At 33.9% G+C, this 26,614-nt stretch overlaps 2 protein-coding genes across 3 annotated transcripts in view; one reads left to right on the top strand and one right to left on the bottom strand.

Annotated features, from left to right (window-relative positions):
* The window catches only part of LOC131950413 (sodium channel modifier 1), a 37,878-nt gene extending 29,297 nt beyond the window's left edge, over positions 1-8,581 (top strand). The window contains exons 2-7 of the mRNA XM_059312552.1: positions 84-194; positions 3,792-3,862; positions 5,000-5,088; positions 5,607-5,704; positions 6,638-7,191; positions 7,332-8,581. Of these exons, the coding sequence (XP_059168535.1) occupies positions 144-194; positions 3,792-3,862; positions 5,000-5,088; positions 5,607-5,704; positions 6,638-7,191; positions 7,332-7,437 (969 nt within the window). The 5' untranslated portion in view covers positions 84-143 and the 3' untranslated portion in view covers positions 7,438-8,581. The remainder of the gene's footprint in view (positions 1-83; positions 195-3,791; positions 3,863-4,999; positions 5,089-5,606; positions 5,705-6,637; positions 7,192-7,331) is intronic.
* An 861-nt stretch (positions 8,582-9,442) lies between these two features.
* LOC131950389 (U1 small nuclear ribonucleoprotein A) lies at positions 9,443-24,089 on the bottom strand. Of its 2 annotated transcripts, none has more exons than XM_059312499.1 (8): positions 23,932-24,089; positions 12,946-13,024; positions 12,638-12,810; positions 11,363-11,487; positions 11,203-11,273; positions 10,825-10,990; positions 10,350-10,523; positions 9,443-9,769 (listed from the first exon to the last, which is right to left on the bottom strand). In XM_059312499.1, exons 2-7 carry the CDS (start codon positions 13,007-13,009, stop codon positions 10,364-10,366), a joined length of 759 nt encoding a protein of 252 aa, XP_059168482.1. In that variant the 5' UTR covers positions 13,010-13,024; positions 23,932-24,089; the 3' UTR covers positions 9,443-9,769; positions 10,350-10,363. The 2 variants fall into 2 exon arrangements, with proteins under 2 accessions (XP_059168482.1, XP_059168483.1); XM_059312500.1 differs by having other exon boundaries at positions 24,032-24,082.
* Between the last annotated feature and the right edge of the window lie 2,525 nt (positions 24,090-26,614).

Below are 26,614 nucleotides of genomic sequence, written 5' to 3'. Positions count from 1 at the left end.
GAAAGCAACTTTTGCTTTCTGTTCAGTTCTGACCTACAGTCTCGAAGATTTCTAGACTAGATCTAGATCTAGATCTACTGATCTAGTGTTTTTAAAATAATAAAAGATCTAGAATCTAGATCCTAATTAGCACAGGATTTATTATGTCCTTTAAACGTGAAGGGGATGACGTTAATCTTTTGAGTATATTAAGAGTAAGTGCTGGATCAATTAAATAATTAATAATATCTTATTATTAAGTTATTATCTAGATCTAGATCTAGACTCTAGATCTAGATCTAGGGCCTAAAGTAAAATTAGTAATTTTAAATTACTAAATTAGAATTTGACGCAAAGTCCACTAGTCTAGAAGTAGAAGTCTAGAATGATTAGATTAGATAAGATTATTCTAGTACTACTAGAATCCTAGATCTAATAGAATCTAGAATAGATTTAAACTAGATCTACTAGTGACTACAGTTAACTAAAAATAACTAGTCTAGTTCTAGATCTAGTAGTACTAGTCTAGTTTCTACCACTACTAAAAAAAGTATTACAGTTTGAAGTTGAAGTAAGCCATCGTTTTAGGTATGTAAAATAGCCCACGGCTAGACTCTAGTAATGTACGAAAAAGTTACCTCATTGTCAAGGCTTTAATAAAGTTAATAGAAGTACCTATAATATTTAGATATATTTGTGTCAAATATTATAGACTATTTAAGCCTATAGAGAGTATAGACTATAAAAAAAGATGGATAAATGAATAATAAACTATTAATAAACCTAAGTCCTAAATGAATGGCTAAATAATAAATATATCAATATATATAGGCCTATAGGCCAGAAATTAACTTTAAACAGCAGTTTTTGCGAGCTAGATTTGCTATTTGTAAAATAGAGTGGCTTCCCCTGAATCTCGTTAAGTTTTAAAAAAAACTTAAGCAAGATGGCTGCTATAGTAATTGAGCATGGTAGCATCTCTTGGAAACTTCGCTAGTCTTCATTTATTACTGAAAAGTTTTAATTCAATTGTAAAACAGGTACGTAAATGAAACAAGGAAACATTTTTTGTATTTTTCAAAACATAAATCGGGAGAATGTTTACAATGGTGTCTGATAATGGAATCTTCTTTAAAAAAGGGGTGTTAGGTTACTAGTAGTCAACTAAATGCACACAATACATGGCTGACTAACCCTAACCCCAACCATACGCCTAACCCTAATTTCTAACCATAAAATTAGTCGAGATTACAATACTACTAGCAACCCAACACCGCTTTTTTTATAGAAGATTCCATTATTGGACACTGGTATCTATAATCTTCCCCTTAAATCCATCTGAAAATGTGAGATAATTATTAAAAATGAAGGAGCCACCTGTTTTTCACATTACTTGTCGTGGGCAATTTTACGTACCTAAAACGAAAAAAGTCTGGAAGAAACACTGCTTGCTGGGTCTATCTACATACGATTGCTTGGCGATGGGAGTCTCGTCAAGCTCAGTTTACATTACCAATGAACTATGGGGATGCTGTCATGCACAAAGTAACAGCTACCGAATGTAGCACTTAAAACATCGAGTGCATCCAGCTCATTATAAATCTTTGAAATACAAGTTATGGATAGTCCAATAACTACTAATACTTGAAGAACTGCCAGAATATATGCATTGTATTATAAAATTAATCCTTACGATATAACTAAAATGTGTATCCAAATATTTTGAGGCTAACGGGATCTGCATTTAAATAAACAAAGTCAAATACCTACCCCATTCAGTAGACTTATTAGGCTACTTTTGCATGGTAGCACAACTACATTTTTTAGATTTCGTAATGAGTAGCCTACTCGTGCATTAAACTAGAATAAAGGGCTGTACTCAATCACAATGAAAATAATTAAATGCTGGCTTTCAAGCTATGAGATCCCTGTATTCTTCTATTAGAACTTTAGCTCCGTCATTTAAATGACCTCCACCTCTCGCCTAGTTTAATATAAAGTTACACTTTCAACCCCATTAGGATGCATGAACTACTGATGACCTAACTATTGGGAAAAAAATATTCTGGTGTTAAATTCCCCTCCCCTACTCGCAGCATTTAACTTTGGAGCTATACACAACATCAGGAAGGTCTAGGTCGGTGTTGTATCTCGTGCAAGTTTACGCACAACACGACTACACATATAACAGTTAAGAAGCCAGTTCCTAAATGTTCTCTGTTTACTTTTTTCTGTTTGCAGATAAGCTTGGGGTATTATATTTGTTTCTGTAAATTGAAACAGGCGCATCCGCCCCGGCAGGGTTCAATTTGGTGCCCTGGGCTATCCTGTGAGCCCTATGGTGCATAATTTCGTTTTAATCAGTGCAATAGACTATAGCTAAGAAAGGTTACTATAGTCTTTAAGTGAATTAAATCCGGGCGTCCTCCCGCACCCCGGCAGGTTGCTATTTGGCACCCCTGGCCTTCCCCTGTTCGCTATGGTTCGTTTAAGTGAGTGCAAAAGACTGAATAAGTTGGGATACTATAGTCGTTTACTAAGCTGAAACAGGCTGATCAGACGGCGCCCCAGCATAGTGCGATTTGGTGCCCCGGGCTAGACTTTGAGCACTTTTTATGTTCCGGTTTGTGTTTTCTTTGTGGTTTGGTTTGTTTTCGTTTGCTTTTTTGCTTGGGTTTGTGGTTGGGTTTGGATTTGGTTTGTTTTCGTTTCCTTTTGTGTTTGTGTTTTCTTTATGTTTGCATTTAGGTTTTTGTTTGTGTTATGTTTGCGTTTTTTTTTTTTTTTTTTTTTTTGGTTGGTTGTGGTTAGGGTTGGCTATGCCGGATATATGCTGATTACTAAACACACATGTCATGGTCCTTTACAGGGGCCAGTGCAGGGACGGTTAGTGTTATCTAAACAATTATGTAGATCTGAGTGATCATAGAGTACCATTTTCCAAACAATTAATTGGCAGACTACAATGTTTAGAAATGGCATTCACTATGTAGCATATAGGGCCTATACAATTTTAAATTATATCTTTAATTCATTCACCTAACCCTCATAACTATAGCTTTCAAGTAGTGTAAAAATAGCAAAAATGAAAGTGTGAAAAGTTTATCATTTTGAAAATAAATTAAAAGTTGATTTTTGTTCTTATAGTTATTTATGGATTAGCACCTTTTTACAAGCTTTTATTAAACTCACTTCCTCTGTCTGTTGTAAGTCTGTCTAGATTGAAATGCCCGAGCGAAATTGCAGGCACTTTTAACTGACAATTACGGTTGGTAGTTGGTACGTGGGTCAAGACATGAAGACAATGCATCATGACATTCAATTTGACTTAATTGGTGGCCTGATTAATATTGTATGAATTAATTAAAATTTTGTCCAAATTAGTAGGCTGTCTCATCAAACTATTCCGCGCTATTACTATTAGACATGCGTCATCTCGTTCAATAGGTGCGCAATGGTTTTTAGTCATGAAAATCTAGTGTAAATGAAACAAGTGTAAAGTACTAAAAAATTGTTCATAAAAAACGTTTTAATAACAAGCTTTTATGTAATAATGCACTAAAAAGTAGAAAATAAATTATACACTGCTATTTAAATAACTATAAAGAAAAGCGTGGGTCTCTTACTAAGTGACCCACACTTTTCTTTATAGTAATTTAAATAGTAGTGTATAATTTATTTTCTACTTTTTAGTGCATTATTACATAAAAGCTTGTTATTAAAACGTTTTTTATGAAAAAAAAAAATTATTTAATTTAATGCTTATTCTAATTTCCTAATTAACATTAGTGTTTTTTTTCCTCTTTCAAAAGAAAAGGAGAATTAAAGAACTTTTATCAGAGGACATTCCAGCAGATGAGGCTAAATTACTGTGTAATGGAAGGTACATTTTTTTTACTTTGCATAAATGCACATTATCAATAACAATTCTTTTATTATATGTATAGATTTAGTATATAAATGAAGACCTCGGTAAAATACCAAGGATGTCAGTTTTATTTCTTGAGCTATCCAATTTTGGGGGTCATCCATCTATAACTTTAAAGTAGGGTGAAGAGGTCAGAAAAATTCAACTCTTGAGAGATGGAATTTAAGCCCATGTGGATGTGGTGTCTAAAATTCTATATAAAATTTGAACCATTGCAGTAAGCAAGTTATCAAAGAAACAGAAATAGAGTTTATGAGCTTAATGTACTGGCGAAAAATACTGGTTGAATTAAGGAGGTGTAAACCATTAAATGCTTTTGCATGTTATTCTTATGGAATTAGAAGTAAATTTTGAGAAAACCTTCGGAGTGGGGGAAGAGAATTCATATAATATCAGTAGTAGGCTTTTAAACTGAGTACTCAAAAAACTTAAGAAGGGATGGGGCAACTGACTACACAAAACTCCAGATAAAATGGATAAAAAGCTTATTTGCAAGACTAATAGTAATAATGTAATATCAATTATCATAGTTCTCAAGTGTCAAATGAATTAATAATTCACTTTAATTTTAGCATCTATATATATAATTCTCTTCTTGGATACCCTAGAAAACACCAAGCTGTAAGCGCGTCTAGCAGCCCCCTCTCTTCCTTACTAAGCATATCCCTACAACCCCCACATGGTCTGGTGAGCTGTGTTTCACGCTAAATGTTTACAATTGTAAAGCCGGGTTAAGTGACGGCTATTAGGGGCAGATAATTTAGTTTGAAACGATTTTAAACTTAGGGGAGGTAACTAAGAGGAGGCTGCTTTCACAGGGGTGGTAGGGTATGGGGTTGGGGGAAAGGAGGGTGGGGGAGTTATCGTCCTTAACGATAGTGTTTTAAAGCAATTATTTTCAGTGGCAGCATTGTTACTTTTGAATTCACAAATTATGAAGTACTGAAACGTAGAAAATAAAACAACTAAATAGCGGTGTATGATACGCCGCAGGTCGGCTTGTTGTAATTAACATTTCAAGAAACATAATGAAGCTACATTTATCATTTTAAAATAATTTAACTGGTTTGTTTTAATGACTCTTTAATTTAGGTTTGCTTGCACAGTGTGCCCTCACAATCCTATATTTGATACAGTAAATATTTTGAACGTTCATCGAAATGGAAAAAAACATCTTTCTTGTGAGTTTTGGTATATTCAAAATTGAATTTTGTAGTTTGGTTATACAAATACAATCAAGAAGCAGTAGTTTTCGTGATATACCTAATCTAATTATCTATGATTTTTATAAGGACAATGTGGTTGAAAAGTAGAGCGTTCGGTCAGGATTGTAGGATGTCCCGGAGTCCACCCAGCTCTGATGAGTACCTGAACCATGTTGGGGAAACTAAAGGCAGCTGAGCTTAGTGCTGGCCACACCATACCTTGATATAACGAAGTCAATAGACATATAAATGCTAATTCATCTGCCCTATGGATCTTTAGGTCTGAAGGAAGAGTTTTACTTATTATTGGATTTGTATGATTGCTGTAAGTCCTCAAAAATGCATGGGTTAACTTGAGTAGTTGTGGAACAAATGTAAGAACCATTGTTGACTGTCAGTCTTATTTGAGTTGCTAAACTAACTAAACCTGACCCTTTGTCAACTTGAGATTATTTATTTTTTTAAGTAGCACATTGATGGTACTTTCTTATTAGATTTGGAAACTTACAAAGAAAAAAAGAGAGAGGTACAACAACTTAAAACACTGAGAAAACATGAAACATTTCTTAATAATGGATTTCTTGTTACTGAGGTATGTGGTTTTTCCCCATAGAATTAGCTCTATATAATTTATTATAGATTTTCACAGATATGACGTTTTACACCTCCCTGAGTCAGAAAAACATAGTTTTGCAATTTTGTTCATATGTCTGTGTGTGTCTATGAACATGATAACTTGAGTACCATTACAGTTAGGTTGATGAAATTTCATATATAAGTATTATATCAAATTTGTAGTTCTGTGTCAACTTTTCAGCAATTTCTGGTAACTGGAAGTTGAACTTATTCTACTTTTAGTTTTTCAATTGATTCGAAGTAGTAATTTACGCTATTTCCGATTTTAAAAAAAAGGATATGAATTTATAAAGTATAATAATATTCCGCACTATTAAAGTATTATACACGTGCACTATTAAAGTATTATACACATATTGTTTGTCGTTCACTTAGTGCGCAATTCTTTTTTCCTCGAGATTCTATTCTATTTTACATCCACTCATTTAAGTCAGAAAAACCAAATAGTCAGAACCATATTAATTTTTATTACACCATTACACCATGCATGATTTTTAAAATATTTCATGGGCCTCTCAAATACCTTTGAGACTATTCTCGCTTGAGTCCATTAACAAATTCCAAAATGTACAACTAAGTGAATGCCAAGTTGGTCAAGTAGGCGAAACTTCAATGTATTCTACTTTCATGATTACTTTGCATCAATTATATAGCACTAGAATAAGAAATTAAGGATAATACTTACACTATCTTAGCATAAAGCAATTTTTTTACAAAGATTTACAATTGTGTTGTCACAGTTTTAATAGTGTTAAAATAGCCAAGTGGACAGTGTCAATTATTTGTATCTTAATTTTACAAAAAATATCCTTTTAATTTATAGCCTACCTTTAAATTGTAATAGTAATACCTTTTAAAATTTTTAAACCTACTGACTTTGGTTGAACAGCATACACAAAGTACTAATGGGCTACTACTGACATCACCTTACAACCCAAGAGTTAAAAGAATTAAAAGAAATTCTGGTGAACAGAGGCAGAAAATAAATCTTAATGATGAGACAAATTCACACTCCAATTCCAAGTTGACACCTGCTTCAAATTCTATAACACATAAATCACATTGGACTGTTGATGTATGCAAACAACAAATGGAAGGTCCCATTTTACATGACTGTAAACTTAAAAATATTTTTTCAAGTAAAACAGAAGCTCCTACAAAGCTAGAACCATACTTGTCTACAAGACGTACAGCTCCTGAAACTAGCACATCATCTTGCAGTAACCAAGGCTTTATAGAGCATACAACTCAAAATAAAATAAGACTTGGTACTGGAATTAAGCATCAAAGTTTTCAAATAAACCATCCACATCATTCACTTTCCCGGGTACAAAGAAATGGTGCCTTGCATAAAAGTATCTCAGCCTCTCCTCTTCAGACTACAAATACAACTAAATCAAGTCAAGATAATTCAGTCACATTAAAGCTCAAACAGTTACAAGGGTAAGAAATAGTTTAACTGCATACTAAACTAATCAGTACCTGACATAAGAATGATTATGAAATTGAGAGAATTGATTTGCATCCTAATTATTTATTGTTTATAATATTTAAATTATACTATAATATGGTCCATTTTACAGATCTGGATGGAAGAGAGACTGGGATGGGCAGTGGATCAAGGAGGCAGGTGCTGAATTTGATTCAGATGAAGAACCTCCTGATATACCTCTACAAATTTCAAAATAATTTAGCTTTTTATAATTTTATTATAAATACATCCATGTATTTTTATCAGTATATATACTCAATTCAGTTAAGTTATTAACATTTCGTTTATAAGTTTTTCTCCCCAAAACATTTTGTCAAGTTTTTTCTTCAACTATTTTTATTTTTTAATATTTTTGAAACACAATTATAGTATAGGCCTACTAATAGTACTATGTCTATAAACCGTCCATTGTTTTAAGATCTAATTAAAATTACAAAACATTGAAACTGAAAGCCCAGCCTTAAAGATTTTTATTGAATTTTACAATAGGCAACCTCACCCAGAACAGTTATATAAACGTCTAGAGCAGGGGTCTTCCAAACTATGGCCCTCGGGCCGGATGTGGCCCTCGAAGTCCTCTCATCCGGCCCGCGGAGATCTTTTTGTCCAAGGAAAAATCGTTTGTTGGTGATGGCTGAGGAACTTTGCCCAGAAAAATCAAAGACATGCCTGGAAGAAACTGGCCCCCCGAACTGAAATTTGATAGTTAATGCGGCCCTCGGACTGAAAAGTTTGGAGACCCCTGGTCTAGTGGATGCAAAATGAGGTGTTAATTTTAAAAACTTTGTCGGGTTCAATCTTATTATTGACCAGAATATGAAATTCACCTATGAAACAAATTGGACAATAATCTTATTTGAATTGAAAAGATTCAACTTACTGGTCTTTTATGCTTACATACTAGTTATACTACCTAACTCACAATCTAACCACTAAAAATGGAAAGCACATTGCATCAGAATAAGGCAAGTAGTTAAAAATATTTTATCAAAGTAAACTTTAGAGCGAATTCTGATAAGTTTGTTAGGAGTCAAAAAGTTGTGCAATAGTAATAGATTAAACCTTGTCACCAGATCGTTAATGAACTAGAAACATCAAGGATAGCAATTAAGCAAATATGTTGACACCATAAATTGATATTTATAGGATACACTGCAATCAGCAACTGGATACAATTCTATGGCAGAAGTGGTATGCATAAATATATATTTATGACATAAATGATAGATACATCGTCTGAGGCATTCTAAATAAATGTTCTTACTTTTAAATGTACTACTGGTTCTAGAGACTAATAATTATTTCAACAAAAATTTCTTTATGTGACCCTAGCACTGTTCCAGCCACCATAGGATCGTATATAGTCACAGACGCTGTTTACCTGTTAAAAGCTATGATTATCCTTTATTTTTATGTATTCAGATCTACTGTAGGTGTCATAATATATTTTTTGTACATTTTTTTAAAAAGACGCATTCTCGACAGATTGTGAACCCCTGCACTCTTCTGACCAAACATGTGTTTCAAATGTACTTGTTAGAGGCATACATATAACTTAAATTTTGTTTGCGACATATACTTTTACATATATAACCTCTCAAACATGGCACTTTTTAGGGTGTTGGAAAAAAAAAGTTAAAAACCAATTTTTAAAACATCACAACTTTTTTACTATTTGACTTGAGGTATATGAAAAAAATTTAGTGCCCACTATCTTAGAACCAGGAGTTCTTGACATAGCAACTTTCAAAAAAGCTCTGGGATAGTTTTAAAAAATAAGTTTGACACCCCTAGTTATATATTGCGCTAACATCGTAAGGTGTGACCTCAACATATAATTAGCATGGATTGATAGTGCAATTTGGTAGGCAAAACACGGATATTTTATACACTGACTGAACGTACTATTACTTTGTAATCAAGAAGTTATGAATCCAGTTCTCAAGGTCCCCCACGTTTACCTTTCTATTTCTATAATTATTCCAGACAGTTTTATAGTCCTTGACTAAATTGAATCAGGGGTGTTCGATTTTGCGATTGCATGGTTTTCTTTTGTGTTTTGTTCTGTTCCATAGTTGGTACATTTAAAAAAAGTAAGCACGGGTATGCAGCTAGTATATATATATATATATGTATATATATAATGGCTAATACTTTCATGACACCTGACATTCAGCACAACAAAGAAATAAACCAAAACCATAAAATACAAAGTTTTTAATGTACAAATAACTAATCAGCAGAGCATCTGCTTCATAAACAAATGTCTTTAAGAATTTAATTACAGAACAAATAAAAAATTATCAAACTGAGCACTAAAAATAATGTCTGCCAATAGTGCAATGCTGCTTGAAATCAGCTACAATGCAATGTCTTTATGCAAATGTTGGAGTAAATAAAATCACTTTAAAACATTTGCAAGTAAAGACTGTGTGCAATGCTGAAGCAGCTGTTTTAGGCAGCCAATTTGATCCATTTTAAAATTTTACCTGACATTATAAAACTTGGTAATTGCTGCCCAACTCACCCCTGAGAATAGAAAAATTGGAATGCTTAAAAAATATAATAAATTAAAAGAAGTAACAAGCTTACTATATTATTTTCTAAGTTAATTCGTTCAGCATTTAAAAAATAATAAAGAAAGCTTAGAAGTAATAGAAGTGCTTTAAAAATCGATTAACCTTTTTGCTGCAGCCTGTGATTGGTGCCATGAGCTAACCAACTAATAATCATAAATACTGCTTTTAGCTAATTTATCTCCATCACAATTTCAATAAATAGCATATTAATACAAAGAATAAACACAAATTCAATTATGTATCCTATGAATAAATTCTCAAAATGCCAATTTATCCATAACATAAACATCTTTGTATAAAGTTGACATAGTACATGAAAATATTCCAATGTAAGAACTAAATGTACAACTGCAGAACAATAAGTATTTAACAGCAGCATAAAAACTTCTGATGACCATACTATCTAAAGATTAAATGTCAAAGTATGTAGGAGTTCCTTGATCCCACCCAGCTAATAATGGTGTCTGATGTAAGTTGCTAGAAGTAAATTTGAGTATAATTGACAAGTTCTGAAAGGGTTCTTTACTTACTAAATACAGCTGATTTATTTTTTAGCAAATGTGATTTTCATAGCATTAGTGGGTGTAATCTTGAAACTTTGTAAAGCATCTTTAGCAGCACCAGCCTGAACATCTGTTTCAAATTCAACAAATGCAATATCGTGACGACCAGGAACAAGACGAACTTCTTTAAATCCAGGGAATCTATGAAAAATAGTACAACATTAAATAACATCCAATAAACGAGATTGTATTAAAAAAGTTATTAAAAATCAAACTACATTATTAAAAAACCCTAACTCCAAAACAATTATGTAAATATAAATGCTTATTATTTCAAACTTCAACCAACGAAAAAATACATTTACTTGGTACCTAACACCTATAGTATCTTTACCTTATTCCAGTTTGTACAAAGAACACAGATTTTAAGAAACGTGCCACAGCGAAATAGATCAATTTTAGCTTACATGTGGTAATTAAAAACTGACTTAAATATACTTACTGATTAAAAAGCATACACAACATCATCTCAGTAGTTTCTTCTGGTAAGTTAGTGATGAACAAAATCTGGTTTGGAGGCTGCTCAGGAATGGCATTGATTGCAGGTGGTGCATTTTGAGGCATAGAAGCAAGAGCATTTGGAGCAGAGGTGTTCAACTGAGGTGGTGCTGAAAATTTTTTAATTTTAAGAATCTTAACTCTAAGGTAATGGTGAGGTAAAAATAAGAATAAACTTTTATTTATCCTTTGCTTTCCATAAAAAAAAATCAGTAGTCCACTGTTTTTGAAAGCCACAATGAATTATATTTCTTAGTTGAAAAGGATGGTTTCAGCCTATCCATCATTTCTGTATTAAAATTAAAAATAATTTGAAACTTACGTCTAGGGGCAATTTGTGTTGATGAACCTTGAGATGTGGCATTCTGATTTGAATCAGAGGCTCCCTGAGACCTACAAAAAAATAATAATGTCATTAAGAATTTGAAAATTACTATTACAACTTAATGTACCAACTTTATTTGAAATATAAAAATAAATACCTTGATTTCTTTTTACGTTTACCACCTTCTTCTTCGTGTTTATCTCTGCTTCTTTTGGGCTGTTCAACGTAAGTTCCCTTCAACTTAGCAATTACTTCAGAATCTTTTTTAGCAAACTGGATTCTCTAATTAATTAAGCAAATACATATAAAAATATATTAACATCAGAACTACATTTGTAAATGAGTGAACTGATTGACAAAACAGAATAATCAACTGTTAAACACATGGGGTTATGTGTGGTTTATATTAAAAGTACAAGATTCATGCAGAGGTGTAGTGAGGGCGGGAGGTGCAGATCGCACCAGGTGACACCAACGTAAAAATAGCAAAATATATAGAAAAGATCATTCCATTTAAATTAAAGACTAATTGTAGTTGAATTGTATTTTAAGAGCAAAATTGATAAATCTCGACGGGGGTGGGGGAAAGAGAGAGATGGTGATACTATGACGTAAACTTGCTATAAAGAAAATGTTGTATCAAGCCGTTTTATTATCTGACTATAGATAAACATTGTTACTATTACTAGTGCAAAGTTTAGACCTATCAATGGGTGGGTGGGTGTGACACCAACGGGCACCTCTAGGTGCCACACAGGTTGACATCTGAGCAAGAAACACCATTGCATTCAGGTACTAGAAAAAGCAACCATTACACTAAATTTGAACCTAAATAACTATTTTACTTCCCACACGGCTGACTGTAGCCCTAAGCTTTAGATATTCCAGTTTGTATGAGCTACTTTCTTTTTCAATAGTTACATAATAAAGCCCAATTCAACTTCAGAGGCATTTTAATTAGTTCACGAATTATATTGCCTGTAATTTTGAGAAAAAAAAAACAACAAAAAACAAATTTAATCTTAGAAAAAGGACCACTAATAATAGAACAAAGGGAAAACAAGGTAATATAAAACTTGATATTTTCCTCTGCCACCTGTATCTTCAAAATCTCGTTACCAATGAGACTTCCACTACTACGCTTAAATAAAAGTACTATACATAGTAGTGCCATCGATGGCACACCAAACTGTACCACTCAAAATTTCCGGGCAACAGCGGGGCACAGACCTGTAATGGGCTGTGCTAAATTAAATAATGTACCGTAATAAAATATTTGTTTGCTAATGTATGTTTCCTCTCAACTACGCCATTGCAACACATAAATAATGTCATTAGATCTCTTTATACACATTCAAAATTTTTATTTTGCAAAGCTATAAAAAATTCCCATTCTGAACCTCCCCAAAAAAGTAAACTTAAAACTACTTACCATAGGTTTATCATAAAATGGAAAACCTTGCATTGATCGTAAAGCATTTGCTGCACTGTTAATTTCTTTAAATATTACAAAAGCCTGTCCTCTCATTTTCAAGGTCTTTAGAGCCACAATATCCAATATTTGTCCAAATTGTGAGAATATGGCATACAAAGACTTTTTGAGTTCTGCAAAATTTTTAGAAAAAGTCGAAAGGGAAAATGAAAATACGACCTATATAACAATCTCAGATTACGGCATTTACAGGATAGTAGTGATTAGCTTAGCAATAGTCCTAAAAAAATAAGGGCTAAAAATCTCACCATCCTTCTTTATCTTTTCATTCAAATTGTTAATATAGATTGTGTGATTAGGGTGAATTGACATGATGACTCAAAGCAACTGAAAAAAAGTTGAACAGAACAAATTTTTAACAATTTTAACTATAAAAATTACAAAAAGAAGCCACAATCTCAGGTTTAGGGCTACCACAATTTTCCTATTTTTTTTTTTACAACTTCACTCTTTACCCAACAAGGACAGATCTTCAAACTAAAATTTGTTTATTTTAAAATTCTGACTGGTTTAAAAATTTCAACTAAACCTATTTTAATAAACCCACAGACAAACTACAGGACATCAGTTAACACTTTAATTAATATAGGCTTACTTAGACGAAATTTATTTAAATTCATACAAGTTACAATATGACATAATTTTATTAATGTTTTTTAGAGTCTGTATTTTTTAAACTTAGTGTAGAATTCACAAATTATGAATTAGGGGTCATCCACTTATGACTTCCACACACAGGGGGGGGGGGGGGGGGGGGGGGGTCTGAAATAAAACTGACTTTTGTGGACGCATATGGACTTGTATAAGGTAAAAATGGCTTATATGGACTCTACTTCACCTGCCCAAAATAACAAGGCAGTTATATACACTCTAGGCATGCTGCCCAGCTTCGCTTAGGCTTTCGAAAACATTGAGAATTTGAATGCTTAATTAATTCGCCCGAGGGTCGGTCTACGACCTCAGGAGTTATGAAGAGGTTCCTACGCTGACATTTTTGTTCGAATTATAGCCCGTCAGTCGAGGTCAGTTTTGACCCCCCCCCATCGTAGACTTTTCGGCCAACCCAAGGCAAGATCCTGCCAAATTTGAAGCGCCTGCGGCGTCGTGAAGTGCCATATTGGCCACCCGACAACTTTGCTTTATATATTATAGAGATTAGCAAATTGCATAGATAAACAAAGATTTCAATAAAGTAATTAAGGCCTGAAATACTTTAGTATAGAAATGTATTATTTGAATAGATTCTAGATCTAGGTAGGGTCTACATCTGTGTAAGTCTAGTTTTCAGTAGATCTAGATCATCTAGATCTAGAATATCTAGATCTAGAATCCAAATAGATAAAATAATTTTTTTAAGTTTAGGCCGAGAATATCGTATTGTATAGTCTACATTTCATAGCGTACATAGCTCTAAATCATATTTGAATGAAATAGTTCATTTCTTTTTATTCTTAACTCGGAAGATGACGTCATCAGTTTCGTGCTCTTTTTTTAGTGTAAACAATAAGCGACGTCATTGTTAAATGCGTTGTTGTCCCAAGTATATACATTTTTCCGGTTGCATAAATAATACTGTTTCTCTACATTCGCATACGCCTTTAATTTTTATTTTTCTACTTTAAATAAAATTGTGGTTATACATTTAAAACATCTAACATATTATTTTCAACAAAAGTCCGTATAAAGTTCTTCATATATCGCTGCAGTTTCTGACATGATGTCCGGCGAAAATATTTTGCGGACAGACAGACAGAGAGAGAGAGAGAGAGGGAGAGAGAAGTGTGAACGTTGCCCGTTATATATTAGGATTACAGTGTTCAAGTCATTTACTAGGTACTTTAGATTTCTGACTATGTAGATCTTTCATTCACTGTATTTATATAAAATATTGCTTTAGAAACACTTTCCTAATTTGCACAGCAGTTTTATAACAAAATGGCTTAAAGATGAACTCTACTTCACCCGCCCAAAATAATGAGGCAATTATAATATTATATGCACATAAGATTAGATTTCTAACTTAGTAGTTCTTTCATTTGCTGTATTTATATAAAATATGGCTTTAGAAACATTTTCATATTTCATATTTAGGGTTGCCAGATACCTTTTCCGAAAATACTGGACACCTTTCCATCCTTCCCTTCTCAGGTATACCGCAAAGCAGAAGAAGGGGGGGGGGGGGGGGGGTAACAGAGTATTATTCATATACTTGTCCAGTATTTATATTTATCCTGGACAGTCTGCTCAAATACTCGACTGTCCAGTTCAAAACTGGACACCTGGCAACCCTATTCATATTTGCGCAGCACAGTTTTTGTTTTTGGGGTTATGGGAGTAAGCCAACACAAAAATATAACTTCTGTATTATTTTTATTCATTTCAACAGCATTAGGGATCATTCTAGCTAAAAAACTCTGCAAATATGAACAAAATACAACTGCAACTAAAATAACTATGCTTAATTTATTCAGGTCAGGTAGGCCTATACTATACCATAGGTACTAGGATTACATCTCGTTTTAACCCGCGCGGCGAGTTTTTTGTCCCCGTTACCCAGACGCCAAGAATTTGCGGCGACGCGAGTGCTATAGTTTCGTAATTTTTATCGCTCGGTGTTAGTTATCGCCCGACCAATTTTCGTGCGATTATCGAATTTTCATTAAAAAATTGTCATTTTGCGTTTTTATTGTTTTTTTTTAAATTTTGTTCATGGATTATTCAAGGTGGAGTGTTTCAGTGAAAATAAGGTAAGTTTAATTTACTCCCTACTGTTTATTTTTATAAAAAGGGGGAATTTGATTGCTTTATTTGAATTCTACACTACTTTTCTCTATTGGGTAATCTATCGTTTTGGGTACGTAAAATCACCCGCGGCTATTAATGTACGAAAACGTTACCTCATTGTCAAGGCTGTAATAGAAGTATATTGTGATATGTTTGTGTCAAATATTATAGATAAATGAATAATAAACATAAATCAATGGCTAAATATATCAATATAGGCCAGAAATTAACTTTAAACAGCAGTGTCTGCAAGCAAGATTTTCTATATAAACAGCAGCCATTTGTAAAATAGAGTGACTTCCGCCTGAATCTCGCGCTATAAGTCTATAAAAATAAAACTTTAACAAGATGGCTGCTATAGTAAATGAGCATGGTTGCATCTGTTAGAAACATCGCTGGTGTTCATTTATTACTGAAAAGTTTTAATTCAATTGTTTAAAAACAGGTACATAAATGAAACAAGGAAACATTTTTGTATTTTTCAAAACATAAATCCTCCCCAAAATGTGAAATAATTATTAAAATGTAAGGAGTCACCTGTTTTTCACATTACTAGTCGCGGGCGATTTTACGTACCTAAAACGATAGATTACCCTCTATTGTTTTAAAAAATCAAGTTGTTTGGACATAGCGCACAAAAGTTAGGTAAAACTCCATTTTAGCGTATTTTATTTCTCCGCTGCTTGTTTACCTCCGGTTGAGCGTATTTTATTATAACGACCGAAACACACCAAAACATTAGGAAAACACGATTCATTTATTTGTATTGTATTTTAATTTTTGTTTTAACAAATTAATAAAAATGAATTAAAAAAACAAAGAGACTGACTTTGTTTTAGATTTTGATAATTTATTTTTGTTAAAGTTAAAACTTGAGAAAAATCCAAATTTAGAATATTGAATGTGCAATGTTCGTGTGTCAGAATTTTCATGGCAATGGGTGAAGTACGTAAACGTAACTTACAATTGCAAGGCGGTTAAGTTTGTATTGTTACAAGTATCTCCCAGGCATGATACTATAAATAAACAATGAACTTACAATGACCCCAAAACTGAGGCCAACACAATTTCAAATAGCAATTGCCCGAGCTATGACGTATGCTGATAATTCAATGTCAATGTGAACTCACGGTGAACCCGCGACCGTGTAAGGCTTTTTCTCCCGCTGACGATTACACGAGATTCGATATTTAATTGGAACAGTTCTAATGCTTTTTATGTTTTTTTTTACCTTTTCTAATTAAAAATCACATTCATTAAAAAAATAAGTAGATCTAGTGTTTTCCTGACGTTTTTGTGTGTTTCGGTTGTGTTTATAATAAAATACGCTCAACTGGAGGTGAACGTGAAGCGGGGAATAAAATACGCTAAAATGGAGGTTTACCCAAAAGTTATATGCTGCACAGATTTGTTACCTTTATAAAAATACGTTTGTTTACAATTTGAAAGCGAAAGTGGCAAGGAAGGTAATAGATAAAATAGTGGCGAGCGATGTTTTGACGCCGGCGAAAGTGGCGAACGATGTTTTGCCGCCGGCGATAGTGGCGAACCATGTTTTGCCGCCGGCGATAGTGGCTAACCATGTTTTGCCGGGTACCTACTTTACCATGACTTGTCACAATGGACACCAGCGAGAAAAGTCTCAAAGGTATTTGAGAGGTGCATAAATTAATTTAAAAATCGTGCCCGGCGTAATTACAATTAAAATGGTTATAAAATCCTGTCTGTCTGGTTTTTTTCGGACTTTACTAAAGATTGGATGTATTTGATGTTTTTAATATTTTCGGTAACTAAATTAAAAATTAAAAAAAAAAGCAAAAATAATATGGTTTTCACGTGTGTAACAACATGAATTCTTTGTTGTTATTGTGGGTTCTTCAATATACTCATACGAGCAACAGTAGTTGTGAAACAATAACTTTATTTACACTTTGTACAGAGAATTAATAGATCCATAGTAAATCCATGGTCACAACTGGTATAAGTACAATCACAGTCAAGAAACAAAGTGTCGTAGTAACATCCTACATTCACAGCCACAGTCCTCAGGTTCCAGTTCTAGCACACAACACCCGTTCACCTTTCGCTCTCCCTTTTATTCACCACTTTCTCTCCCCTTACGTCAATGAGCGATCTCACCCAAAACACGGAAAAACACATGACGATCGCTCAGACAGTCCTTCCGCTAGCCAGGTACTCTTCATTCATGCAAAACACAATATAATAAAGATACATAATAATACAGTCTGTGACACGTCCCCCCTTCGAATAAAATTTTGTGTAACAAAATTTATAAATACTATATTGGTAGGGCAGGATCATGTGCCAGACAACAAAAAAGTGTGTACAATTCAAAGTAGAGTAAAATATATTCATTTTAGACTAAGCACTTGTAGTCATTAATTTATAGTGCATACAAATACAACAGTATGTAGTGACTATATCAGTGATAATTAAAATATGTCAGTGTTTTGAACAGAAACTTTAAATGTACAAGCATTATATGTAATATTTAATGCATCAATATACATTCACATAGGAGAAAAAAAACATTTCAATTACCCAGTAACTGTAAAAAAACTACATCAGTTGGGATAAATAATATACCAAACTAATTTGGTACAGGACTTAATTCCAAAACACAACACATAGTTAAAATACTTAAAGACATGAATTAAATAATTATATCCTATGTAGTAAAACAACCTTATCATCAAGGCATGTTATTACCACGCATGAGTAATATACTTTGTTGTCTCCCCTAGTTGACCCATTTCAGTCATATCTAGGTCACAACACAACAACATTCTTGCCTTTCACAGGTATTGACTAATACACAATTCATCATTGAGACTTCCGTCTTATTGTTATGCGGAATAAATAGTCTCTAACTTTTACTTTATACATTATTTCCTGTTAATTAATAGTATAGAATAGGTTTAACATAATACAGTTTACATTCTTTAGATATAGTACACAATTTATGTTTACTCAAACACATTATTTGATATTTATATATTACAGTTACAGACTGTATAATATTAATAAACTGTCAATTGATAATTTATCTTAGCATCCTCTATAGCATGAGTAATCGTTCTCGTGCAGTTGACGATGACCTGTATGCCATCTCTCCCTCAAATTGTAGCTTTTAGCTGTGCTACCATAATCATTTCCTAGATTTCGTGTAACTTGTGTTACTTCATTTGTTTTAATATTCTCCTCTGGTTTCTGAACAACGTCAGTAGTTATCTTGCCTTGTGTACGTTCGTTTGGTTCATCAACCAACTTAATATAAATATTATGGCATTGCTTTGGCCTCTCATAATATGTGTTGCGTCGGTAACTTCCATTAGTATACCTATTCACACTTTTGTTATTCTGATTTGAACTTGATACATTATTTCTTAAATTACTGTATTTCTCACATGACTTTCTGTGTACATAATTGTTTCTTCTCTGATTTGCCAACCTATGCCAACATTGATTTTGGTAATGACCTGTTTTTCCGCAGTAAAAACATCTAGATTTTGGCTTCTTATAAACATGGTGACTGTATTCATAGTTTGCTAAATTTCTTTTTCTTTCATTCTGTGCATTAATGACATTAATGACATTCTTATTAACATGTTGACTGTATTCATTGTTTGCTAAATTTCTTTTACTTTCATTCTGTGCATCAATGACATTGTAGTTTCTAGTTACTGTTTCATCTTTCTTAACTTCCTTGTGCTTCTTTATTGATTCTAATTCACACATAAATTTCTGGGTTAATTTCTCCATTTCTTTGTTAAATTTATTCTTGAGTTCTAGTATATCTTCTTTATAGTTTGACTCCAGATTTCTAAGTAACTCCTCAATAGGTACGTTCTCTTCATTGTGGCTTATTAAGTTCACTGATTCATTAATCATCATTAGTTTATCATGATTCCTGCCATTCTCCGATGGACTTATTAAATCATCACTGCCATTCACTGATGGGCTTATTAAATCATTTTGACTGCCATTCACTGATGGACTTATTTCTTGTTTACTACCATTATCTGATGGACTTATTTCTTGTTGACTACCATTCTCTGATGGACTTACGATACAACTTTCAATAATATTCTCGTGTACCTGCGTTTGAGTCAATAAAGAGTCAATTTTAAAACATTCTAATGTATCTGTCACCTTTAAATCATTATTAACTTCAACCTCTGTTTTATCCTTGGGTTTCAATTCTTCCTGGACTATGTTACTTTGTTCTTCATTCCAAAGGTTGCCAATATTTACTTCTTCAAGTTCTGCCTGTTGACTTTCTAATTTTGGTTCATGTTTGTATGTAGCATCTCTTAATCTATCACGCATTATTTCTATCTCATCATCTAATTCTCTAATTACTTCTTCGTGAACTAGTCGGGGTTGTTCTGTTTCTTTGTCCAATGCTTCTTTTTCTTCTTCTCTGTCTTGTTCAAGTCGATTGGTTGCCCAGGCTATCTTCTTCTTCATCTTCTTAATGCCTAGATCCCTCGCCATTTCCATATATTCTTCTAGTCTTGACATCTTAACCATCGGAATGTCGAGCTCCTTCATTAGCTCTTTAAAATATGTACGACTTGACATTTTGCTATATTTTCTATGACATAAAATATAAATTCATTAGTTGACAATAGATAAATGTTAATTAATTTACAATACCCTTTCTTGGTTTCTGGCTTGTTTTAGTTGATTACAGACATCTGGTAATCCAAGAAAAGTTCATAGTACATATATAGTACAAAAATAGTTCACTTTGTTGATTCCAAAAAGTTGAAAAAATTCAAAATAGTTCTAGTAGCCTGTTACAGAGTAGAAATTTGTCCAGTTTTAGATAAGACATCTTTAGGAACAGTTACAAGAATAAATTTGATCTGCTAAATCCAAACAGTAGAAAAACTTGAACAGCTAATCCATATAGCAAAAACTTGAACAGCTAAATCCAAACAGTAGAAAAGAAACACTAAGACTTGATCGGCTAAATCCAAACAGAAAAAACACACAGACGATATTTACTCGACATTGGTGAGACAATATCGAAATAAGGTGATAAAAATTATCACGTTGATGACTTGACTTGAACAAAACGTCTGACTTGACTACAGCAACCCTTCTGACTTGAGTGTAGATAGATGACTTTCAAGAACTTGACGTACTTGGTAAACAGTGGAAGACCACTTCAAAAACGTTGAAAACTGCTTACAATGATAATGTGACAATTCTTGATCACTTGTAGTAACACTGTAACTTCGTTGACGATTTTAGACTTCAATATAATTTACCAATGTAACAACATCACTTCTTCAATTGCTTCTGACAATGTAACAGTAGACGCTCACTTCTGACACCATATGTAACAACATGTATTCTTTGTTGTTATTGTGGGTTCTTCAATATACTCATACGAGCAACAGTAGTTGTGAAACAATAACTTTATTTACACTTTGTACAGAGAATTAATAGATCCATAGTAAATCCATGGTCACAACTGGTATAAGTACAATCACAGTCAAGAAACAAAGTGTCGTAGTAACATCCTACATTCACAGCCACAGTCCTCAGGTTCCAGTTCTAGCACACAACACCCGTTCACCTTTCGCTCTCCCTTTTATTCACCACTTTCTCTCCCCTTACGTCAATGAGCGATCTCACCCAAAACACGGAAAAACACATGACGATCGCTCAGACAGTCCTTCCGCTAGCCAGGTACTCTTCATTCATGCAAAACACAATATAATAAAGATACATAATAATACAGTCTGTGACAACGTGTAATGGCGACATAAACAATGGCCGCCATAAATTTTATTGTACACATTGTAAGCTAAAAATAGAAAAAATAGGTCAAGGTGTTTAAATTTGCATAGTTATTTAAAAACTTGATCTGCAAAGTTTTGTAAACAAAATAACTATAAAGTGGGGCTGTCAGAAATCGATCACGAGTTCCTTTACAGCCAATCAATGTTTGTCTTACGAAAGTGAAACATCGGGTTATAACTTAGGCTTGATGAAAATAAATAGAAAAGTAGCCTTAAACTAGGTTGAATTATGGATTTTTTCAAATAAAATATTCTGTCATTTCAAATACACCATTAAGTTCCTTACCCCTTAAGAGAACATTTGACACCACATTTAAATATCTAGCTTATTCGGTTGACGAGAAAAAAGAGAATTTGAAAATTTAGCTAGAATGGAAAATGAATGACAAAACAAGAATCTTGCTCCTGGACCGGCATAACATGACGCCGTGAACTTGTGTGCACGAGCTTTTAATTCCCGCCATGGTAATTGCGTCAGCTTAGGTCATTTACTCACCGGAAAATAACAAAAAGCAACTGGTTGATAATAAAACTTAGATCTAGTTATTTTATTATTTATTAAATTCTACTCTACATTTTATTCATACCATTTTAAGAAATAATGAACACCTACATAAATCAAACGACCATAATAAATATTTTTATTTCAAATTCTAATTTTAAATAATAAATATGCATAATATAATATGATAGTAATAGTTAAGATAGTTTATAAATGCAAATACATTTTACACTCAATCACATTATATTGAGTCAACAGTGTGGCAGCTGAGGTTCATACATGGTATTAGTGTCTTTTTTTTTTTTACATTACATTTTTTTCATCTTGAAAACATGACGTATGTGATTTTTTTAAAAATAAAATCTCCAAACATCGTCACTCGCGTGATTGCTTGCTTATGTTTACTATCCTGTGTATGAAAAATCCCACCACGGTCGCGGGGTCACCGTGACTTCAGCAGGCCTACAGTACACGTCATAGAATGAACACGCGTACACGAGATGGTCGGTGTCTTCACTTCTCTCTCTCTCTCTCCCCCCCCCCCCCCCCCTCTTCTTCAAGCAAATTGAAAAAGAGACCTACTTCCCTACTTCTGGTCATTTTTTTTTAGTTTGGTCATTTTTTTTTTTTAAGTTCGGATATCAGGCATGCTAGACAGCCAGCTGTATAAAAAAAATATTTTTTAAACTAGATCTACGTCTAGCTTAAAAAAATAAATAAATAAACGCTTAAAATGCCCGTAAACAGATTATTTAGCGCCAAAAAAAAGGCCGCTGAACGAGCATTTTTTACAATACGCAGCAATGAAAAAGGCTAACGGCCAATCAATTAAGTCTAAAAATCGCCCGTAATTAGGCCTAGCTCTGAAAAAGGCCACTGAACGAGCAACACTGATTATATAAACGAATAGGCCACGCGGCGTTGACGAGGTCAACCACCGGTCACGAATGCAGCAACGGTCGGCCCACAGTGAAGAAAAAATCAATATACTAATAAAATTACTAATACAATAATAATGTCTATAATTTTACTTTTTCCACACATGCTACAATTGATTTATAATTAAAATACTAGACTTAACAGTTCATTCCGTAAAAAACAAAAACTAGTTGTTTCAGTCTGGCAACTAGCGTAACAATGACGTCATGATACTTAAAATAGCGGATAGAAATGTCAGCGTGGGTACCTCATCCTCGAGGAAGATTTTAGAAAAAGTAATAAAAAATACTGTAAATATACATGATAAATATATCAATTATATATTAATGTACAGTTAGTCGAGCCGTTTTCCCCGTTAGTCGGTCGTTTTTGGCGGCGGTTCAGTTTTTACGGAGAGTGCTCCACTAGAAATCCTCTCATTATTTACAACCACGAATCTTGCGATTTTTTCTGGCATTCTAAGGCATATTATCCATTTTATTAGCAATTTGCATTAAAATAATGATGAGAATTTGCGATATAAACAGTTTTTTCATTTGTCGTGGATGGGACCCCTAAAATAAACGGAAAAACCGTCAGAAAACGATGCGTGACGTTTCAGGGTCAGAGGTCAATCCTGCCATCTAAGCAATGCGCCAGACTACTTAAACTCAAATTATTTTCAAGTTCTCTGGATCTGCAACTTGTATAGCATTGATTCTAAAAATATTAAATTTCTGAATTAATTTTAGGCTTAAGTTTTTAATAAAATTTTATCATTTATTATTTTTATGGTCCTAAATCTAAAAAAGCACATTTTTATTCCATGTCAACAACAGTCATTACGGAAGGAATCTCGTCAACTCGCTTGTATCCATTGGCCAACGCAAAAACAAGGGAATTCCACCCCACAAAAAAATTCGCTAAAAAAAACTATTTGAGATAGACAGAAAAATCTTTTCTGATTTGTTTTCATATAATCTAGTTGAGCTCTACAAGAATATGTAATTTTTATGTGAAGATTAGTGTTTTTTTTTACCAAAATCCATACTAGATCTAGATCTAGATCTAGATCTAGATCTAGATCTAGTAATTTTGGACGAATTTACTAACTATGGTTGATGTTCGTTGCATTATTACGAAATAAACATCCCTAATCTCATTTACTTTTAATTTAAGTAAACATACTTTACCCTCAAATTATCCTTTATAATGTAACACTATTGTGTAGCGCGGTCACGGATGTTTCTTGATTGTGAATCTCTTACGAATTGAGATATTATGTATACAAACCCAGTATTCTTCCGTTGCCTAATTCAAACTAGATCTAGGTCTACCTAGAATAGCCTAACTAAATTTTCAACTCTTCGAAACCAAACTTCCGGTGTAGCTCAAACACCGCGCGTAGGGCTACAGTCGGTCGTTGTTGTTTTACATTTACATTAGGCCTAGGCTAGGCCTAGTGTAGAATGAGATGGTTAGGCTAGGCTATCAAAAACGTATGCCGTGTTTCTATGGTTCGAAACTGCTGAGCGAAATTTCGACTACTTCTGACGGACCGATTTGTTTCAAAGCCGGTGTCGCTTCTTAACTAGTATAGGTTTTCAAAACGTAATATAGGCCTAATGGCAGAGGTATGTACATTTCTATAAGATTTTCTATAAAATAAATGAACTTAGTTTTTGTGTGCTACAGTTTTATTCATATGAACAATATTAATAACAAACATTTACTTTACCAGTGTCCTTTGTGCATGGAAGCACTAGAAATTGACGATCACAGCTTGTTCTATATCTCAAAGAGAAGGTCACTTAGTATGGACCTTTCCAGTGTCCGTGAGCAAGCTTCCCACTCACGCCTACTTTCCTTGCTTCCACCAGACACAACACTACATCTCCAACATTGCAGTTATTGAAGATGACGTTGAGGTCGTAGTCTCTTTTGTTTCTCTCACTTCAGTTGTTTGCGTCCCCCCCCCCCCCCCAAAGAGATGCTGGAAGAAACTCTGCATATAACATCTAGACTTTTAAAGGCCCTATTTAAAAAATAGCTTAGGGTCTTATTGAAGTCTAAATCCGGTTCTGTACATAGGGAATCAAGCTGATTAAGGGGGAGATTGCGTAGCGAAGGGTGCTCTGTAGCACACACCAAGATCAAGCGAGTTACCAGTGGAATATCTCACCGCATGTTATATGCATACTTTGAGACCTATTATTTGGAAATTGTTTTATCTTTCAGAATTAGCTCTTTCTGTATTCTGTTTGGCAATAATTAAAAACATTTATAATAGACTAGCGTACCCGACCCCCGCGCGTTGCCGCGGGGATAGAAGAAAGTTTGACGAAATATATTAGGATTTCACCAACGCGTGATCAATTATAATTATATGTTCTTAGACACTTGACCTTCTTTTCTAAAAAAATGAGTTATTTAAATGTAAACAATGCCTGTTCTTGGATCATAAACACCAGGACACGGGTTTACCTACACTACCGCATGAAAATCTTGAGTGTACATTAATCACTCGCCGAAATATATGGTAGAACACACTTCGGTGACCGCCTCTGTGTCAGAGACGTAGAGGGGCGCTCTCAGGGCCCCACCCCCCGATTACACTACCGCATAGACGCGGAGTACGACCCCTGGCTCCTTAAAACTAACAGACGCCATCGGCCAAATAGCATCCTGTTAATAATGATGCAGATTTCGTCATTCGCTAAAGTGACACAAATGAACAGGATTTTTTTCTTTTACACGTAAAAAAATTATTTGACGTGTTTTTAAATATCAGTGTGACTGATGCAATATGCTAGCGTTACTAATGGTCTATTATAAGATGCTCGATCTCAATTTCTGACTGGAGTGTCTAATAATAGATGCTTATTGCATCATTCGCAAAGTGACGAAACTCTACAGTAGGCTCCTCAGATTCAAAAAGTTATTTTTTCATCTTTCGCAAGGTGACGAAACTGTACAGAAGGATTTCCTCGCGTTACAAAGTTATTTTTAGAAGCCTGTTGTAGTTTTACCGCTGAATATAGTAGTACCCCTTACTCGCTATGCAGGACGCTCGATTAACGTATGCCAAGTGCCAACTTAGTCGCTCTAAAACTCTGGGCGCCAAACAGTGTATTGACGAAAGTTGTACCCTATATGGCGCCGCCCGTAAGAAACTTAAGTTTTCTTTTTCGCAGAAATATTCTCGGGAGTATTCTGATCTACTCCCTAAAAATTCTCGGCACTCGGATGAACCGCATCCGAGTTTTATTTTTTATATTCCGTGTATAGAGAAAAAAATCGCTCCCCCCACCGGGGGGCGCCGCCTTTGCAATATTATACAATATTTTTTTATAAACCGTATATAGAGAAAAATCGCAGCCGCCCGTGGCGCCGCCCTTGCGAAATTAAAAAAGGATTTTTTTTATGGAACCCTTCCCTGAATTGTTCTAATCAACTCCCCCAAAGTCTCATGACTATCGGATAACGGTGTCACACCAAAATCGACTTATTTTTATAAACCGTATATTGAGAAAAATCGCACCCTCTCGTGGCGCCGCCCTTGCGAAATTAAAAATGTTTTTTTACAGAACCATTCTATAGAGTTTTATAATGAGCTCCCCAAAGTTTCATGCCTATCGGATAAACGGTGTCACTGCAATTCACGTTTACTATTTTTATATACCGTATATAGAGAAAAATCGCACCCTCCCGCAGCGCCGCCCTTGCGAAATTAAAAATGATTTTTTACAGAACCCTTCCCTAGAGTGTTATAATGAACTCCCCAAAATTTCATGCCTATCGGATGAACGGTGTCAAATCAAAACCAACCTTCATTTTTATATACCGTATATAGAGAAAAAACAAATCGCGCCCTAC

This window comes from Physella acuta, unplaced genomic scaffold (assembly GCF_028476545.2).
Source record: "Physella acuta isolate Inbredline_101_S28 unplaced genomic scaffold, ASM2847654v3 ptg000760l, whole genome shotgun sequence".
NCBI classification, from domain to species: domain Eukaryota; kingdom Metazoa; phylum Mollusca; class Gastropoda; family Physidae; genus Physella; species Physella acuta.
Note: the sequence above shows the minus strand (reverse complement) of the source record. Positions and strands in the feature narration are given on the sequence as shown.